The sequence below is a fragment of the Cherax quadricarinatus genome, chromosome 18 (assembly GCF_038502225.1).
Source record: "Cherax quadricarinatus isolate ZL_2023a chromosome 18, ASM3850222v1, whole genome shotgun sequence".
NCBI classification, from domain to species: Eukaryota; Metazoa; Arthropoda; class Malacostraca; order Decapoda; family Parastacidae; genus Cherax; species Cherax quadricarinatus.
This window is the reverse complement of record NC_091309.1, coordinates 30,828,537-30,850,175: the sequence shown is the minus strand read 5'-3', so window position 1 is coordinate 30,850,175 and position 21,639 is coordinate 30,828,537. Positions and strand designations below refer to the sequence as shown.

Sequence of the window (21,639 nt, the reverse complement as noted above, 5' to 3'; positions counted from 1 at the left end):
AGACGATGTAGATACAACAGGAGCTCTGCAGGCACTGACTGCAACTTGCTGGACGAAAAATTGCTGCATCTTGATGTTGATTGGCGGCTGGCAGGAGCTGGAGGAGTGGTCAAGGGAGGCAAGCTTCTTGATTGGTCAGGTGTCTTTTATATGTGTGTCTGGAGTTACTTCGTTTCTTTCGTGAAGGAGGCATTCCTTATGTTGTGCAATTTTTGGATGGAAACGATCTGTAGTCTTGTAATCTTAGGTCGAAATGCTGGGTTGGCTAGTATTCTTCTCCACTATAGGACAAAACCTTGCCAATAAAATCCCAAGCTCAGATACCCCACCAAATGACTACCTCACTGGCAACTACCCGAACACACTGTTCCTAGCTCCGACTAACCCATACGAAGTCTCCCTTATTATCAACGCACTAAAAAACAAGGCAGGAGATTTAAATACCTTACCACCCTTTATATACAAAAAACTGTCACAAGTACTATCACCAATCATTGCAACACTCTTTAACAAATCCATTGAATCCTCCACCTTCCCTACAGCTCTCAAAATAGCAAGGGTCACCCCGATCCATAAAGGAGGAGACCAAACTGAGTTGAATAACTATAGGCCAATATCCAATTTACACCCACTCTCAAAAAAAAAAAAAAAAAAAAAAAAAAAAAAAAAAAAAAAAATCTTCGAAAAATTAATTCATAAACGAATCTACTCCTACCTCATTTCCCAAAACATTCTCAACCCCTGCCAATTTGGATTCAGGCCTAATAAAAATACTAATGATGCTATTATACACATGCTAGAACATATATACACTGCAATAGAGAAAAAAGAAGTCCCACTGGGGATCTTCATTGACTTACATAAAGCTTTTGATACAGTTGACCATGACTTGCTCTACGTAAAATTGTCACACTATGGTATTAGAGGGCACTCCCTCAACTACCTCAAGTCATACCTCAGCAACAGAAGCCAATATGTGTACGCAAATGGGGCAAGCTCTTCCGCTCAACCAATTACAGTTGGTGTCCCACAGGGAAGTGTCCTTGGCCCTCTTCTCTTTCTCCTATACATAAATGACCTACCAAATGCTTCGCAATTACTCAAACCCACACTTTTTGCAGATGACACTACATACGTCTTCTCTCACCCGAGCCCAGTCACGCTAGCCAATACTGTAAACACCGAATTACAGAAAATATCTACCTGGATGAGGACTAACAAACTTACACTAAACATTGACAAAACCTACTTCATTCAGTTTGGTAACAGAGCTACAGATGTACCTCTTAACATAACGATAAACAGATCACCTATCACAAAGCTAACAGAGGGAAAATTCTTAGGAATCCACCTTGATAATAGACTCAAATTTCATACACATATACAACAAATTTCTAAGAAAATTTCCAAGACTGTAGGCATACTATCGAAGATACGGTACTATGCTCCACAGTCAGCCCTCCTGGCCCTTTATCACTCTCTTATTTACCCCTATCTCACCTATGGAATTTGTGCATGGGGCTCAACAACAATTAACCATCTCAGACCACTAATTACCCAACAAAAGGCTGCAGTTAGAATGATAACAAATTCTCACTACAGGCAGCACACTCCACCAATATTCAAAACACTCAACCTACTCACCATACAAAACATCCATACTTATTACTGCACCTATTACATACATAGAACACTTAACTATGACATAAACCCTCCCCTCAAACATCTCCTTGCCAACCTCAACAGAACACATGACCATAACACAAGGCACAGATCACTCTTTGATGTTCCTCGTGTCCATCTCACGTTATGCAAAAACTCAATGCACATAAAAGGCCCTAAAATCTGGAATTCATTACCTGTAAATATAAAAGAAACATTACCTGTTTATAAATTCAAGTCTCTTCTCAAAGATCACTTACTCAAAACCAAATAAATACTGAATAACTGAACCTTATAAATTGTATATCCTAAATGTTACTCACAATTATATCACACAAATGTTAAACCTAGGACCCAGTCTAACTTTATTATTTTTTTAAATACACTACCTAACAGAATACTCCATTTGACTGAATGTACAGCAATGCATGCAACCATATGACCTGTCTTTGTAATACTCAATTGTGCTTTATAGTTATCTGTTTACAATAATGTTTTATCACTGATTTCATCATTGCTTAGTTAATCTTAAGTTAATTTTAAGCCAGCCCGTAATGCTATGCATATAAGTGGCTTTGGCATGCTGCTCTTACCTGTATTTTTTTGTACCTCTGTATGTATGCTAAAATTACTAAATAAATAAATAAATAAATAAATGCAGACTACTGCATTATTGTAAAAGTGATATAAATAATATCAGTGCACTAGTGAAAGAATATTAGACTCCCCAGTTGACGTGTATTGGACGTGAGGTGTGATTAGCTTACTCTTGAACGTTGGTAAAAGTCGAACATTTCCGCTACTTTGAGCTCAGTTTCAAGGTCATTTTCATCATGAAACTAATCAAAATCATCTCTATTTCTGTAATATGTTTTCCATTCCATTAAATGAGACCAAGGAAATGAGAACACAACCGTAAATGCTATAGGAAAATACACCTCAAAGTTGGCGTTTTAATCCAAAAACATGGTCAGAGTTTTTTTCTCTCATGCTGCAGGATTTTTTTTTTGTGGTGCTCACTAACCACACAGACCCATTTTCTCACATGTGGGCCTACCAGCTTTCTCTGCTTGATTTGAAGCCACTAGAATTATTGAGTATATATATACGTCCGAAACACTGGCTTGTAAAACGCATGTATATGGCTGAAGCAGTCAAAGCATTAAAATACTAAATTATACTTATGAGCCACAACTCTGATGCTGTCCACATAATGATGAAAAATCTAAACTAGGAAATTAGAGTGCTGAGACGCTTCAATTGCTGTATTCTAAATACAGTGGACCTTCGACCAACGATATTAATCCGTTCCTGAGAGCTCATCGTTAATCGAAATTATCGTTAGTCGAGTTAATTTTCCCCATAAGAAATAATGGAAATCAAATTAATCCATGCAAGAGACCCAAAAGTATTGAAAAAAAAAAATTTTACCACATGAAATATTAATTTTAATACGCACAAACTGAAGAAGACATGTACAATTACATGACACTTACCTTTATTGAAGATCTGGTGATGATTGATGGGATGGGAGGAGGGGAGAGTGTGGATGGTGTTAGTGTTTAGAAGGGGAATCCCCTTCCATTAGGACTTGAGGTGTCAAGTCCTTTTCCGGGGTTACTCCCCTTCTTTTATTAATACCACTAGGACCAGCTTGAGAGTCACTGGACCTCTGTCGCACAACATATCTGTCCATAGAGGCCTGTACCTCCCGTTCCTTTATGACATTCCTAAAGTGTTTCACAACATTGTCAGTGTCACAATTAAACACTTGCTCAGGTTTCAGTTCTTCACTGTCTATGTACTCCTTGAATTCCTGCACATATTTTTCAGCTGCTTTTTGGCCCGAACTGGCAGCCTCATCATGCCTTATCACACTATGTATGCCACTACGATTCTTAAATCTCTCAAACCAACCTTTGCTGGCCTTAAACTCACTCACATCACCACTAGTTGCAGGCATTTTTCTAATTAAATCGTCATGCAACTTCCTAGCCTTTTCACATATGATCGCTTGAGAGAAGCTATCTCCTGCTATCTGTTTTTCGTTTATCCACACCAATAACAGTCTCTCAACATCTTCCATCACTTGCGATCTCAGTTTCGAAAACATAGTTGCGCCTTTGGCAAGAACAGCTTCCTTGATTGCCATTTTCTTGGCCACAATAGTAGCGATGGTTGATTGGGGTTTTGTGTACAACCTGGCCAGCTCGGAGACGCACCCTCCACTTTCATACTTAGCAATGATCTCTTTCTTCATATCCATAGTAATTCTCACCCTTTTTGCTGTAGGGTTGGCACTAGAAGCTTTCTTGGGGCCCATGGTGACTTATTTTGCAGGTACAATCACTAAAAACGCTGTGATAATATGAAATGTTCCGATTGTATGTTTGGATGGGACCGCGGTGGCTGGCTGGCTGGCTTGTAAACACTGGCCACAAGTGGACGCGTCTCGAATGGAATGAATCGTGTTGGTCGAGTTTTTTAGCGCTAGTCGAGGCAAAATTTTTGCGTTGAAATGTATCGCTAATCGGATTTAACATTAGATGATGCCATTGTTGGTCGAGGGTCCACTGTATTTGCACCTTAAGGAGGAGTTCCTTGATGCTGGTGAGAGGCTCTTGATCCAATGAACTGGACCTGTCCTCTTGGATTAAAGTTGGTTGCTTTCCCTTCCTCAGGCATTGTGTGATATTTTTTTATATAAAAACGTCGGCTGTTTCCCACCGAGGCAGGGTGACCCACAAAGAAAAAAAACCCAAAAAGAAAGAAAAAACCTTCATCATTCAACACTTTCACTATCATTCATTCATAATCACTGTCTTTGCAGAGGCGCTCAGATACGACAGTTTAGATATTGCTCCAAACAGCCAGTATCTCAAACCTCTCCTTTAAAATTTATCTTCGAAAATTCCTTCAGTGATGGGAAGTAGCAACAAAACTTGAGCTAGAGTTCGTCACGGCCACGCTAGCTGGAGATTCGTCTGTAAAAACTTGCAATTGTGGTCACAGTGGTGCCTATGCTAACTTTCCTATGGTGTAGAAATATGCCTAGTTGGATGAATCTTATTGTGGCTAGCTGGCCCAGTGGATAATGCGACAGTCTGGAGTTCTGAGACTCTGTGATCACGGGTTCTATCCCCATCCATGGTATGGTTTCTTTGCAGTCATGTCATTATGATTTCATGAGCCATGTTGAAGATCTGAAGGTAGGAAATCAATTCTCTGTTCTCTAGAATGAGTATACTTCAGTGGTTAGCGAGGTTAAAGGTTCCACTAACACCCCTGTTAATCAAGGTAAAAACATTCTGGTTGTGGGTGACTCACAGGTAAGATATATGGACCGTGCTTTCTGTAACAGAGATAGGAATGTTAGATAGTGTGCTTCCCAGGAGCTGGTGTTGATCACATAGTCAGCAGGTTGGATAATATTATGTCAGGTAATGGGAACAAGCTCATCATATGTCTTAGTGCTGGTGGAAATGATATTGCGATAGGCAGGAGGCAAGAGCTGCTGGATAAGTACAAGTCAGCCATAGATGTAATTAGGTCAGAGGGAGGGGTCCCAATCATTTATAGCATCTTGCCTAGAAGGGGAGTAGGCAATGAATGGATGTCTAGGGCAATTGGTGTAAATTGCTGGCTAGACAGGTACTGCAAGGAATTTGCAATTCCATTCATTGATAACTGGGACAAATTTTATGGCAAACATCTCTCAGAGGCCAGAGTGGTTGCATTAGCCAACTTGATTGAGGGGGCCATTGCTGACTTGTCTAGGACTTTAAACTGATAGATTATAGAGGTACGGGTGTGTGTGGGGAAACAATCAAGCTGCAGTACAAGGGTTGAAAACAGAAGATATTACCAGGATACTTCAGGGATATGTTTAATAGACAATATTCAAAATAAAGTTGCTAGTAAAGGCAAAGCATTTGATCAATAAACAAAGAAAGACAGTAGAGGGCAGAGTGACTAGCTCCCTTAAGATTTACTATACTAATAGTAGGAGTCTAAGAAACAAGATAGATGAGCTAAGAATATTTGCATGTGCAGATAATATAGATATTATTGCTGTAATGGAGACCTGGTTCAACCTGAAAGATAGAGAAATGCCTGCTGAATTCCACATACAAGGCTATAAAATATTCCACACTGATAGGGTCGACAGGAAGGGTGGTGGAGTGATGATGTATGTCAGAGATAATTTAAAATGTTGTGTCAGAAAAGATATAAGATTAGAAGCATCACACACAGAATCTGTTTGGCCACAGTTTCTTGAGGGCCTTGACAAATTAATCTTGGGTGTGATTTATAGGCCCCCCAAATCTTGATAGGGAGTACAGTAATTGCTATGGGACAAAATTCATAAGGCATCTAGATATGAAAATGTCATGTTAATGGAAGATTTTAACTTTAGAAAAATTGATTGGAACAGTACAACAGGAAATCTTCAGTCTAGTGACTTTCTTGATAAGATTCAGGATTGCTTTTTATATCAGTTTGTGACGGAACCAACTAGAGGAAACAATCTGCTAGACTTGGTTCTTGCCAACAAAGAATCACTAAATAATCTTGAGGTTAATGATGAGCTTGGGGATAGTGATCACAAATCACATAGTTTCAGTTTATCATGGAATTACCCAAATAACTGCAATCAAGCCTCTGTCCCAGACTTTGGCTGGGCCAATTTTATGGGACTGAAATTACCTGGGTGGGGTAAATTGGAATGACCTGACTATGGGTCAGGTAGGTGGTGTTGATTGTCAATATGTTTTTCAGAGCATAGTTCTAGCTGCCCAGACAGTTTATGTTTCAAGTAGAAATTAGAAGAACCAGAAATGATCCCAAATAGATAAACACTAGATTTAAACATCTCACTGGTCAAAAGTGAGGCACATATAGGCATATCAAAAGAGGAGAGGGGCAGTTAAGAAATCATATTCATTTAAAGAGAGAAATGAAAAAAAGGGACTAAGAAAAGCTAAAAGAGATTATGAGGCTAGAGTGGCAAGGGATTTGAAGACTAACCCAAAGGGTTTCTTTCAGGTATATAGAAATAAGATTAGGGACAAGATTGGCCCACTCAAAAGTAACTAAGGTCAGATCACTGACAGTGATAAGGAAATGTGTGAAATTTTTAACTCATATTTCCTCTGTTTTTATGCAAGAAGATACTAGCAAAATTACAGAATTTATAAATGATGTAAAACAGGATGAAAAACTATGCATGATTAGGGTAACTAGTGACATGGTCCTCAGACAGATAGAGAAATTAAAACCAAACAAATCCCCAGGCCCTGATGAACTGTTAGTAAGGGTTTTAACCCTTTATCGGGGTGGGCCGGGAAAATTCGGTATTAATTACGTGTTTTGGGGGCGTGTCATACTCAGTGCCCCGCGCGGCCAGCTTCCCGTTCTTTAGTTCCAACCAATCACAAGCCTTCCCTGAGTCTCTTCAGCTAAGTACAGTTCGCTTCTGCCGCCTTCCCATTGGTTGAGAGATCAAAATATAAACACTGGTGGCTTGGCTCCGCCCACACACCCATTTTTCCCTCCACCCTTACTAATCTACTCTTGGATTATACATTCTACAATGTCGGTAAGTACTGATTGTTGTGTTTAGTGCTTACATGAATAGTTTAGGCATATTTTGATATATACCTAAAGTCCGTGTGAAGCACAATATGAGTGTAGCATGCAGTTGAAAAAAGTGCAAACATTTTATACCGAATTATTTCAGTCTTGCACGAGTTTCCGGGAATGTCCAATTTTAGTCAAATAAATATTTATAAAAAAATTTCAATTGCATATATGAACTCTGTAGTGGTCTGGATCTATACAGGAGGTTTCTATTGTCCTTCCAGATCAATGAGAAGTTGTTTTATGGGGAGCAGTCCACCAGCAGGTCGAGGTATGTCTGCGTTTCTGAAGAGAGTGACTCAGAAGCAGAGGTAGATGAACCAGAATTGCTGGATAGTGGTGATGAATACTTGCCACCGGATGCACAGGTGTCAAGTGATGATGAGGAGGAAGAAAGGCCAGCCAAAAAACAGAAATTAGTGAAGAAAAAGTAAGGTATTACGATTGCAACTATTGCAGCCACTCGAAGAAATTGGTCACATCCTCATTCCAGTGTTCTGTATGCAAAGTAAATCTGGATAAAGAGTGATAGAAATTGCTTCAGCGACTACCATACCATCAATTAGCAATATAGAATAATTGGTCATCCAAATGAATCTCAGGAATATAGGGATTGAAAGTTGCATCCCTTTGCAATTTGTCATTGTTGAGATTTGCTTCCTTTTTATATTTTTGTAACAATTAAAAAATGTTTTGATTCAAGTTCCATTTATGTTTTTTATATTGTCTGTTTGTATATTAAATTTAAAAAATTGTTTTGGCGTGTTTTATTAACAATTGCAAGTTTTGCAACATAAAATTTTTTAATCACTTTGTCGGGCGCAGACGGATATTTTCGGTCTCCGGAGATTAGCAATTGCTCGAAAACTAACCATCAGAAATCAATTTATATGGGATCATTGAACTTGTATTGAGTTACTCTATCCACCATAGGGAGTTCAGTTCGAATTTCAAATTTTTGGACCCCTTGCGCGATGAAGGGTTAAAGGAGTGCGAGGAGGAGCTAGCAAATCTTTGGCCAGTCTTTTCAGCATATCACTACAAACTGGCATAGTGCCAGACAAGTGGAAAATGGCAAATGTAATACCTATTTACAAAGTAGGAGACAGGTCCTTAGCTTCGAAGTATAGACCAGTATGCCTTACCTTCATGGTGGAAAAATTTATGGAATCAGTAATTGTTGAGGCAATTCGTAGCTATCTTGAAAAGCATAAATTGATTAATGAATCTCAGCACAGTTTTACAAAGGGGCATTTCTTTCTGCCTTGCAAATTTACTAACTTTTTTCACCAAGGTATTTAAGGAGGTAGATCATGGTAATGAATATGATATTGTGTATATGGACTTCAGTAAGGCTTTTGATAGAGTTCCACATCAGAGCCTATTGAGGAAAATTAAGGCACATGGAATAGGAGGAGAAATTTTTTCCTGGTTAAAGGTGTGGTTGACAGATAGGCAGCAGAGAGTTTGCATCAGTGGGGAGAAATCAGAGTGGGGGCACATCATGAGTGGTGCTCCACAGGGGTCAGTGTTGGGCCCTTTGTTGTTCACAATTTATATAAACAGCATTGATGGTGATGGGGGAATAAATAGTGACATAAGCAAGTTTGCTGATGACACCAAAATAGGTTGCCTAATTCATTCAAATGAGGACATTAGAGATTTGAATAGACTGATATAGTGGTCAGAGAAGTGGAAGATGCAGTTTAATGTAGACAAATGCAAAGTTCTAAACATTGGACAAGAAAATAACCATGCTACATATAAACTAAATAATGTAGATCTTAATATAACTGATTGCAACAAGGATTTGGGAGTTCTGGTTAGCAGTAATCTGAAACCAAGACACAGGGCATAAGTGTTCGTAATAAAGCGAACAGAATCCTTGGCTTCATATCAAGAAGCATAAATAATAGGAGTCCTCAGATTGTTCTTCAGCTCTATATATCTTTGGTTAGGCCTCATTTAGATTATGCTGCACAAACCATACCATGGGTGGGGTTTGAACCCATGGTCAGAGAGTCTCAAAACTCCAGACCATCGTGTTAGCCACTGGGCCAGCTAGCTTCAAACCCCACCCGTGGTATGGTTTGTTTGCAATTGTGTCATTACGATTTTGTGAGTCTCTATGCTGCACACTTCTGGTCACTGTATTACAGAATGGATATAAATGCACTGGAAAACATACAAAGGAGGATGACAAAGTTGATCGCACATACCAGAAATCTTCCTTTGAAGATAGACTGAGGGCCCTGAATCTGCACTCTCTAGAAAGGCGTAGAATTAGGGGTGATATGATTGGTGTATAAATGGAAAACAGAAATAAATAAAGGAATATAAATAGCGTGCTAAAAATATCTAGCCAAGACAGGACTTGCAGCAATGGTTTTAAGTTGGAAAAATTCAGATTCAGGAAGGATATAGGAAAGCACTGATTTGGTAATAGAGTTGTGGCTGAATAGAACAAACTCCCAAGTACTGTCATAGAAGCTAAAATGTGTAGTTTTAAAAAAAGGTTAGATAAATACATGAGTGGGTGTGGGTGGGGTGTGAGTTGGACCAGGCTAGCTTGTGCTAATAGGTCTGATGCCATGCCCCTTCCCTAAGTGGATGTGACCTGACCTGACTAGGTGGGTCATTGGTTTAAGCCGGGAGGTGACTTGGACCTGCCTCGCATGGACCAGTAGGCTTGCTGCAGTGTTTCTTCTTTTGTTCTTATAAAATAAAAATATCCAGTGTGTGGTGGGGAAAGGTGTAAAATTTTAAAAATTATTTGTTCTTACAGACTGATATAACCTAATTTTTCTGAATAGAACTATAAGAAGAAAACTTAGTTACAGGTTAATGTTAAAGCTGGCAAAAAAAATGTGTTGGCAACACTTGCATAAATACGAATAGCAGTGTTTTTCTAAAATTTTGACACCCAGATGTGATTGTTTTTTTATTGTTTTTTTTTTTTCTTTTTAATTTTTTTTATATCTAACACTGTACAGCACTACTTTATTAGGATAATAAGTGTGTTTGAAGGTGTTCCAGTACTTGAAAGATGCAGAGATGTTTAGAATGCCACAAGCTGAATTAATGATCTGCTATTTTTCTTCATTTTACAGTTCATCAGTCAGGATGGACGTTACACAAAGGTTCTTGTAGCACTTCAGACAGTGTTCTTCCCAGCAGTACTCACATTACTGGCTTGGTATATCCATCTTCTCTGGCAACTCTGCTGGTCTTTCACCTACTTCCAGATTATGTTATTATTTCTGGCTTTGGCTCTCCTGCTCATAAACTGTGAGTGTTTTAAGTGCAACTGTTTTGAACAGATGTAATATTAAAGCTCTAAGTTTACAATTTCATTTGTTAACTGTATTTTTACCACTTACAAGTATTTTAACTCATAATATTGTGTATGAAAAGCTATACAAGATTCAGTCCATAATGATTTTTGTTATTATTGCTTTATGAACCAAGTCTTCAATTTGAAAGTAGTAATAAAGCATTAAAAAGCTCAAAGAATGTAAACATTTAGATCAGAGCTGTGTATATGTAGGTTGTAAATGGTATGGTGATACCAACAGAATGTGGATAAAAATACTTAAGTACAGTTCAGCATTCACTTAAGGAAACATTTCACTACAAGTGGCTTTTTCATTCATAATATAGGCAAAGCTAAAAACAAAAAAAAAGGTTGGGGGAGGAGAAGAGAGGTCTTATTTCAGCAAGCATTTGGCAACCAAGCAGTGTGTCAGATATGCTATTTTGAATGGTTTTCTTGATTCAAAGCAGAATGAGCAACACTGAAAAGTGATGAAGGCTATTCATGAAAATTGTAGTCATAGTATCCAAGACATTGCAAGTGCCGTGGGAATTTATTTGGACTGAAAATTTGAACATAAGGCGTGTGGCTGCGAAATTTGTGCTCCCTTGCCGAGTCAAGATCAGAAAGACTATCACTTTTTGGCCAAAAGCAACATGATGGTGTCCCCCCCTCCACCTCCCCAAATCTAGCTCCCTGTGACTTTTTTCTCTTCCCAAAAATAAGTGGCAAAATATTTTTTTTTTATTTTTAACACATTGGCCTTCTCCCAACAAGGTAGAGTGGTCCAAAAAAAGAAACTTTCACTATCATTCACTCCATCAATGTTTTGCCAGTGGTGCACTTACACTACAGTTATAAAATTGCAACATTAACACCCCTCCTTCAGAGTGCAGGCACTGTACTTCCCATCTCCAGGACTCAAGTCCGGCCTTCTGGTTTCCCTGAATCCCTTCATAAATGTTACCTTGCTCACACTCCAACAGCATGTCAAGTCCTAAAAACCATTTGTCTCCATTCACTCCTATCAAACAAGCTCATGCATGTTTGCTGAAAGTTCAAGCCCCACGCACACAAAACCTCCTTTACCCCCTCCCTCCAACCTTTCCTAGGCCGACCGTCCTACCCTGCCTTCCCTTCACTACAGATTTATACACTCTCAGAATCATTCTCTTTCGTTGCATCCTCTCTACATGTCCAAACCACCTCAACAACCCCTCCTCAGCCCTCAGGGCAACAGTTTTGGCAATCCCGCGCCTCCTCCTAATTTCCAAACTACGAATTTTCTGCATTACTTTCACACCACACATTGCCCTCAGACATGACATCTCCACTTCCTCCAGCCTTCTCCTTGTTGTGACATTCACCACCCATGCTTCACACCCATTTAAGGCATTAGTATAACTATACTCTCATACATTCTCCTCTTTGCTTCCATGGACAAAATTCTTTGTCTCCACAGACTCTTCAGTTTACCAGTCACCTTTTTCTCCTCGTCATTGCTGTGATTCGCCTCATCTTTCATAGACCCATCTGCTGACACGTTGACTCCTAAATATCTGAATACATTCACCTCCTCCATACTCTCTCCCTCCAGTCTTTCATTACCAAATTTTTGATCAACAAGCTCACTCTCAACATAGACAAAGCATACTTTATGCTGTTTGGAAACAGAGCCATAAATATCCAACTTAATATATCGATAAGTGGTTCCCCCATTACAAGACACACTGAGGGTAAATTTCTAGGTCTTTGCCTTGACTGTAATCTTAAATTTCATTCCCATATCCAGCATATATCCAAGAAAATTTCCAAATCAGTAGGCATCCTTTCCAAGATACGTTACTATGTGCTCCAAACGACACTCCTTACCCTGTACCACTCTTTAATATATCCCTACCTCACCTATTTGTGCCTGGGGATCAACCACAGCCAACCACCTTAAACCTTTAACCCTTTCAGGGTCCGTCCCGTAGATCTACGGCTTTACGTTCAGGGTCCAAACCGTAGATCTACGCCATGAGCTCAGCTCACTCTGATAAACTGTGAGTGGTACATTTGGGCCTAGATATGAGAGAATACATCTATGTGGTATGTGTGCACCACATAAAACAGATCCTGCAGCACACTGTGTATAATGAGAGAAAAAAAATGAAATCATGATTTTTCGATTAAAACAGCAACTTTGCAGTGTTTTTTCGTATGTTATTTATAGTTGTATTTGCGATTTCTTGGTCTCATTTGATAGAATGGAAGACATATTACAGAAATAGAGATGATTTTGATTGGTTTTAGCACTGGAAATGGCTTGAAACTGAGCTCAAAGTAGCAGAAATGTTAAATTTTTGCCGATATTCAAAAGTAAACAAACGACCTCACACGTCTAATACACATCAGCTGGTGGGTCTAATATACATTCACAAATATGGTGATGATATTTATACAATTATTACAGTATTGCATAACGGTAAATCTTCTATTTTTTGGTGTGAATAAAAATTCATTATGTGAATAAAAAATCAAAATGGAATTTATTTGTAAAGCCTCAAAACATAACTAATGAACAGAGGAAATGTTAGTTTAGTACCAGGAATGCCTACATTGTTCATTCTGGACCCTATTTTGAAATTGGAATATTTTGAACTTTGTGTTAAATTGGCCAAATTAACAATTTCCGATCACTTTATTTTGTAGTTGAAACAGTTGACTTGGCGATTTCTTGTGCTCAATCAATAGAATAGAAGTAATACTAGTGAAATAGCTAAGAATTTGGTTGACTGGAATAATGTAATTGGCCTAAAATGGGAGTCAAAGTCGGCAAAATCGCCGATTCGTAAATATCGCTGACACATCAAAATTCACGAGAGCATAATTTCGTCAATTTTCCACCAAATTTCGTACTTTTTGTTTTATTACCTTCACAAAAAGATTCTCTACGATTTCATAAGAAAAAATAACAAATTTTTTTTTTGAAAATTCTTGGACACTGGTGCGTGACTCCAGATTTGGGCCTTGGACCCTGAAAGGGTTAAATTGGCCAAATTAACAATTTCCGATCACTTTATTTTGTAGTTGAAACAGTTGACTTGGCGATTTCTTGTGCTCAATCGATAGAATAGAAGTAATACTAGTGAAATAGCTAAGAATTTGGTTGATTGGAGTAATGTAATTGGCCTAAAATGGGAGTCAAAGTCGGCAAAATCGCCGATTCGTAAATATCGCTGACACATCAAAATTCGCGAGAACATAATTTCGTCAATTTTCCACCAAATTTCGTACTTTTTGTTTTATTACCTTCACAAAAAGATTCTCTACGATTTCATAAGAAAAAATAACAAATTTTTTTTTTGAAAATTCTTGGACACTGGTGCGTGACTCCAGATTTGGGCCTTGGACCCTGAAAGGGTTAATAACTCAACAAAAAGCTGCTGTGTGGATGATTACCAACTCCTGTGCCAGACAGCACACCCCACCATTTTTCAAAAGCCTGAACCTACTAAATATACAAGACATGCACTTATATTATTGTGCCTACTATATATACAGAACATTAAACTCCAATATAAACCCTCCACTTAAAATTCTCCTTGATAGCTACAACACAATTCAGTCACAATACAAGGCACAAGGCACTCTTGACATCCCTCATGTCAGTCTCATACTATGCAGAAATGCAGTGCACATAAAGGACCCAAAGATCTGGAATTCACTACCTGAACCAGTTAAGGATCCCCTGACTACATACAAATTTAGGGCTCTGCTTAAAAATCATCTCGCCTCTCAATAATAACCAAATCGACCAAAACAGCTTCTAATCAGTTTGAAGCAACTCTCTTAAATATTATATGACCTCTAGTCTATTAAAACATATGCCAATACATAAAATATTGCTGTTTGAACCATTAATTGTAATATTGTTTTTATTATGTGCAACTTAAAGATTATTATTCTTATAAACCTCCACCCTGACTACCTCACATTATTTTTTTTTTCCTCAACAAAACGGCCATCTCCCACTGAGGCAGGGTGACCCAAAAAGAAAGAAAATCCCCAAAAAGAAAATACTTTCATCATCATTCAACACTTTCACCTCACTCACACATAATCACTGTTTTTGCAGAGGTGCTCGGAATACAACAGTTTAGAAGCATAAACGTATAAAGATACACAACATATCCCTCCAAACTGCCAAAATCCCAAACTCCTCCTTTAAAGTCCAGGCATTGTACTTCCCATTTCCAGGACTCAAGTCCGGCTATATAAAATAACCGGTTTCCCTGAATCCCTTCACTAAATATTACCCTGCTCACACTCCAACAGCTCGTCAGGTCTCAAATACCATTCGTCTCCATTCACTCCTATCTAACATGCTCACGCACGCTTGCTGGAAATCCAAGCCCCTCGCCCACACAACCTCCTTTACCCCCTCCCTCCAACCCTTTCGAGGACGACCCCTACCCTGCCTTCCTTCCCCTACAGATTTATACGCTCTCCGTGTCATTCTACTTTGATCCATTCTCTCTAAATGACCAAACCACCTCAACAACCCCTCTTCAGCCCTCTGACTAATAGTTTTATTAACTCCACACCTTCTCCTAATTTCCACACTCCAACAGCCTCCTCGCTGCAGCATTTACAACCCAAGCTTCACACCCATATAAGAGTGTTGGTACCACTATACTTTCATAAATTCCCTTCTTTGCCTCCGTAGATAACGTTTTTTGTCTCCACATATACCTCAACGCACCACTTACCTTTTTTCCCTCATCAATTCTATGATTAACCTCATCCTTCATAAATCCATCCGCTGATATGTCAACTCCCAAATATCTGAAGACATTCACTTCTTCCGTACTCCTCTTCCCCAATTTGATACCCAATTTTTCTCTATCTAAACCATTTGATACCCTCATCACCTTACTCTTTTCAATATTCACTTTCAACTTTCTACCTTGACACACACACACCCAAATTCGTCCACTAACCTCTGCAATTTTTCTTGAGAATCACCCATAAGCACAGTATCATCAGCAAAAAGTAACTGTGTCAATTCCCATTTTGTATTTGATTCCCCATAATTTAATCCCACCCCTCTCCCAAACGCCCTAGCATTTACTTCTTTTACGACCTATCTATAAATATAATAAACAACCATGGTGACATTACACATCCCTGTCTAAGACCTAATTTTACCGGGAAGTAGTCTCCCTCTCTTCTACACACCCTAACCTGAGCCTCACTGTCCTCATAAAAACTCTTTACAGCATTTAGTAACTTACCACCTATTCCATACACTTGCAACATCTGCCACAGTGCTCCTCTATCCACACTACATCATATGCCTTTTCTAAATCCATAAATACAATAAAAACTTCCCTACCTTTACCTAGATACTGTTCACATATATGCTTCAATGTAAACACCTGATCTACACATCCCCTACCCACTCTAAAACCTCCTTGCTCATCTGCAATCCTACATTCTGTCTTACCTCTAATTCTTTCAATAATAACCCTACTGTACACTTTTCCTAGTATACTCAGTAAACTAATTCCTCTATAATTTTTACAATCTCTTTTGTTCCCCTTCCCTTTATATAAAGGGACTATACGTGCTCTCTGCCAATCCCTAGGTACCTTCCCCTCTTTCATACATTTATTAAACAAAAATACCAACCACTCCAACATTATATCCCCCCTGCTTTTAACATTTCTGTCATGATCCCGTCAGTTCCAGCTGCTTTACCCCCTTTCATTCTGCGTAATGCTTAACGCACCTCCCCCACACTTACATCCTGCTCTTCTTCACTCCTAAAAGATGGTATACCTCCCTGGCCAGTGCATGAAATTACCGCCTCCCTTTCTTCGTCGACATTTAAAAATTCCTCAGAGTATTCTCGCCATCTACCCAATGCCTCCATCTCCCCATCTACTAACTCTTCCACTCTGTTTCTAACTGACAAATCCATTGGTTCCCTAGGCTTTCTTAACTTGTTTAACTCACTCCAAAATTTTTTCTTATTTTCATTAAAATTTCTTGACAGTGCCTCTCCCACTCTATCATCTGCTCTCCTTTTGCACTCTCTCACCACTCTCTTCACCTTTCTTTTTCTCTCCATATACTCTACTCTTCTTATAACACTTCTGCTTTGTAAAACCTCTCATAAGCTACCTTTTTCTCTTTTATCACACCCTTTACTTCATCATTCCACCAATCACTCCTCTTTCCTCCTGCACCCACCCTCCTATAACCACAGACTTCTGCCCCACATTCTAATACTGCATTTTTAAAACTATTCCAACCCTCTTCAACCCCCCCACTACTCATGCTTGCACCAGCCCACCTTTCTGCCAATAGTTGCTTGTATCTCACCTGAACTCCCTCCTCCCTTAGTTTATTCACTTTCACGTCCCTCTTACTTGTTGTTGCCATTTTTCCTCTTTTCCCATCTACCTCTTACTCTAACTGTAGCTACAACTAGATAATGATCCGATATATCAGCTGCCTCTCTATAAACGTGTACATCCTGAAACCTACCCATCAACCTTTTATCTACCAATACATAATCTAACAAACTACTTTCATTATGCGCTATATCATACCTTGTATATTTATTTATCCTCTTTTTCATAAAATATGTTTTAAAAAGTTAACCATTCTTATGTTGTCTAGACTTAAGTAGGTATTGTGTACTAGGATTAGTTTGCCCAAAATGCCCTGGCATGATAGTGGCTTTCTTTGTACTTAACAAATCAAAATTGTAATTACACATTGTAACCTTTGCAAAGAAATAAATCTTTAATCTTTAATCCTTATCATTTTACTCTTTCCTATATTCACTTTTAATTTTCTTCTTTTATATACCCTACAAAACTCATCCACCAACCTATGCAACTTCTCTTCACACTCCCAAAAGCACAGTGTCATCAGCAAAGAGCAACTGTGACAACTCCCAGTTTGTGTGAGATTCTTTATTTTTTAACCCCACGCCTCTTGCCAACACCCAAGCATTCACTTCTTTTACAACCCCCATTTGTAAAAATATTGAACAACCATGGTGACATCACACATCCTTGTCTAAGGCCTAGTTTTATTGGGAAATAATCTCCCTCTCTCCTACATACTCTAACCTGAGCCTCACTATCCTCGTAAAAACTCTTCACTGCTTTCAATAACCTACCTCCTATTCCATACATTTGCAACATCTGGCACATTGCCCCCTATCCACCTTGTTATATGCCTTTTCCAAATCCACAAATGCCGTTTCCCACCAAGGTAAGGTGGCTCGAGAAAGAAAGTTTCACCATCATTCTCTCCATCACCGTTTTGCCAGAGGTGCACTTACACTACAGTTATAAAACTGTAGCATAACACCCCTCCTTCAGAGTGCAGGCATTGTGCTTACCATCTTCAGGACTCAAGTTCAGCCTGCAGGTTTCCCTGAATCCCTTCGTAAATATTACCCTGCTCACACTCCAACAGCAAGTCAAGTCCTAAAAATCATTTGTCTCCATTTGCTCCTATCTAACACGCTCACGCATGCTTGCTGGAAGTCCAAACAACTAACACACGAAACCTCCTTTACCCCCTCCCTCCAACCTTTCCTAGGCCAACCTGTACCCCGCCTTCCCTGCACTACAGATTTATACACTCTCAAAGTCATTCTGTTTTCTTCCATCCTCTCTACATGCCTGAACCACCTCAACAACCCCTCCTCAGCCCTCTAGATAATGGTTTCGTAATAAAGTTGGTAGAATTACCGACAATATGTAAAGTAAAAGGACACAAGTGCAACTAATGTGACATTTATTGTGGCAACGTTTCGCTCTCCAGGAGCTTTATCAAGCCATTACAAACAATACATGGACACAGAGGGTATATAAAGGCTCAGAGTGAGGTGAATACTAGTGAGGTACCATTTCGATGTTCACTAGTGGTAGTAGTAGTAGTAGTAGTAGTAGTAGTGGTAGTGACAAAAGTAATACAATATGGTAGAGCAATTAATTCGTACATGAGTAAAAGGATATAAAAGCTATTACTTGGGTAACATAAAAATAGGTTGGACAAATATAGACTGGAATGAGGCAGGTTGTTTCAGTGTTCACTCTCTGTGCTTTGTGTAGTATAACAGGAGAGACTATGTGATGGCAGGGTTTACTGTTTTCAGGAGGATTCTTGCTAAGACTTCGGAGATGGTGAAGCTGCCGTTGTTTTGTTTAATTGTATTCGAAACAGCGATCAGTGCTGATTCAAGGCACTTGCGTGTGCGGAAATTAGTTTCTTTTATCACTAATTGGGCGTCTCTGAATTTCATAAGATGATTGGTGGAATTTCGGTGTTGTACACAGGCGTTGTTTAAGTTGTCGTTCCTACATGCGTATATGTGTTCATTGAGGCGGGTGTCGAGGTTTCTTGCTGTTTCACCTACGTAGATCTTGTCACAGCCTCCACAGGGTATAGTGTAAACTCCTGCATTGACTGGTTCGTGGTGCTTGGGTTTTGTCCTGGTTAGATCCACAAGCTAACACCAGAGTCGCCATCGCTTCTACCACTTCAATAAAGGATCTAACCAGGACAAAACCCAAGCACCACGAACCAGTCAATGCAGGAGTTTACACTATACCCTGTGGAGGCTGTGACAAGATCTACGTAGGTGAAACAGCAAGAAACCTCGACACCCGCCTCAATGAACACATATACGCATGTAGGAACGACAACTTAAACAACGCCTGTGTACAACACCGAAATTCCACCAATCATCTTATGAAATTCAGAGACGCCCAATTAGTGATAAAAGAAACTAATTTCCGCACACGCAAGTGCCTTGAATCAGCACTGATCGCTGTTTCGAATACAATTAAACAAAACAACGGCAGCTTCACCATCTCCGAAGTCTTAGCAAGAATCCTCCTGAAAACAGTAAACCCTGCCATCACATAGTCTCTCCTGTTATACTACACAAAGCACAGAGAGTGAACACTGAAACAACCTGCCTCATTCCAGTCTATATTTGTCCAACCTATTTTTATGTTACCCAAGTAATAGCTTTTATATCCTTTTACTCATGTACGAATTAATTGCTCTACCATATTGTATTACTTTTGTCACTACCACTACTACTACTACTACTACTACTACTACCACTAGTGAACATCGAAATGGTACCTCACTAGTATTCACCTCACTCTGAGCCTTTATATACCCTCTGTGTCCATGTATTGTTTGTAATGGCTTGATAAAGCTCCTGGAGAGCGAAACGTTGCCACAATAAATGTCACATTAGTTGCACTTGTGTCCTTTTACTTTACATAATGGTTTCGGTAATCCCGCACCTCCTCCTGATTTCCAAATTACGAATTCTTTGCATTATATTCACACCACACATTGCCCTCAGACACAACATCTCCACTGCCTCCAGCCTTCTCCTTGTTGCAACATTCACCACCCATGCTTTGCACTCACATAAGAGCATTAGTGTAACTATACTCTCATACATACCCCTCTTTGCTTTCATGGACAAAGTTCTTTGTCTACACAGACCCTTATCTAAATACTGTTCACCTATATGTTTCACTGTAAACACTTGGTCTACACACCCCCTACCCTTCCTAAAGCCTCCTTGTTTATCTGCTATCCTACTCTGTCTTACTCTTGTTTCTTTGAATAATAACTCTAACCACACGCTTTACCAGGTATACTCAACAGACTTATTCCCCTATAATTTTTGCACTCTCTTTTATCCCCTTTGCTTTTATACAAATAAACTACACATGCTCTCTGCCAATCCCTAGGTACCTTACCCTCTTCCATACATTTATTAAATAAAAGCACCAACCACTCTGAAACTATATCCCCACCTGCTTTTAACATATCTATCTTTATCCCATCAATCTCAGCTGCCGTAATCCCCTTTCATTCTACCCTCTTTCATTCACGCATTTCCCCCCCAGTCACAACTCTCTCCTCCTCACTCCTACAAGATGTTATTCCTCTTTGCCCTATACAGTACATGAAATACAGCTTCCCTATCTTCATCAATATTTAATAATTCCTCAAATTATTCCCTCCATCTTGACCGATACCTCTAACTCTCCATTTAATAACTCTCCTTTCCTATTTTTAACTATCAAATCCATTTGTTCCATAGGCTTTCTCATCTTATTAATCTCACTTCAAAACTTTTTCTTATTTTCAACAACATTTGTTAACATCTCACTCACTCTCTCATTTGCTCTATTTACATTGCTTCACCACTCTCTTAACCTCTTTTTCTCTCCATACACTCCTCCCTCCTTGCATCACTTCTACTGCGATTGACTACCAAGTAGTCAAATTATCAATCAAATCATTAATTAAATCCAATCCAATAATCTGCCATTTCATACTTGGGTAACATAGAATTTGCCTCTACAGATAGGGCAGTTAACTTACTGGGTAGTAAGTGCTATCCTGGGTCCTCTAGAAGCTTCTTTACTCATTTGACCACACAGACAAGCTGCCATGATTTACCTATGTAGATTTGCAAATCCTTAAACTGTTAACTTGATGACTTACTCTATGTTGTCTGCCAAGCCAATTCATTGTACCTTCCTTCCAAAGTGACTACAAATATCTATTACTGAGTCACAACACACAAACCAGGTGGCTGGAGAAGACACCTTCTCTCCCCAATATACTTTCAAGTGACTGCCCCAACTGACCTTGTGGAAAATGTTTGGCCCTGGAAGGTTCAATTCTAGAGGTCTATAGCTATATCTTAAACATACTAAGCTGCTTAACATACATTCCTAGTCTAGTTTAACCCTTTCAGGGTCTGTCCCGTAGATCTACGGCTTTACGTTCAGGGTCCAAACTGTAGATCTACGCCATGAGCTCAGCTCACTCTGATAAACTGTGAGTGGTAAATTTGGGCCTAGATATGAGAGAATGCATCTATGTGGTATGTGTGCACCACATAAAACAAATCCTGCAGCACACTTGTGTATAATGAGAGAGAAAAACCGAGACTGTGATTTTCGATTAAA

General features: G+C 39.2%; 1 protein-coding gene across 5 annotated transcripts in view; it reads left to right on the top strand.

Moving 5' to 3' along the window:
- Positions 1 to 21,639, top strand: part of LOC128689424 (protein wntless) — a 169,422-nt gene that overhangs the window by 96,490 nt on the left and 51,293 nt on the right. For all 5 annotated transcript variants that reach the window (XM_053777686.2, XM_053777685.2, XM_053777684.2 and 2 more), the window contains one exon: positions 10,413 to 10,590. In XM_053777686.2, the coding sequence (XP_053633661.1) occupies positions 10,413 to 10,590 (178 nt within the window). The remainder of the gene's footprint in view (positions 1 to 10,412; positions 10,591 to 21,639) is intronic.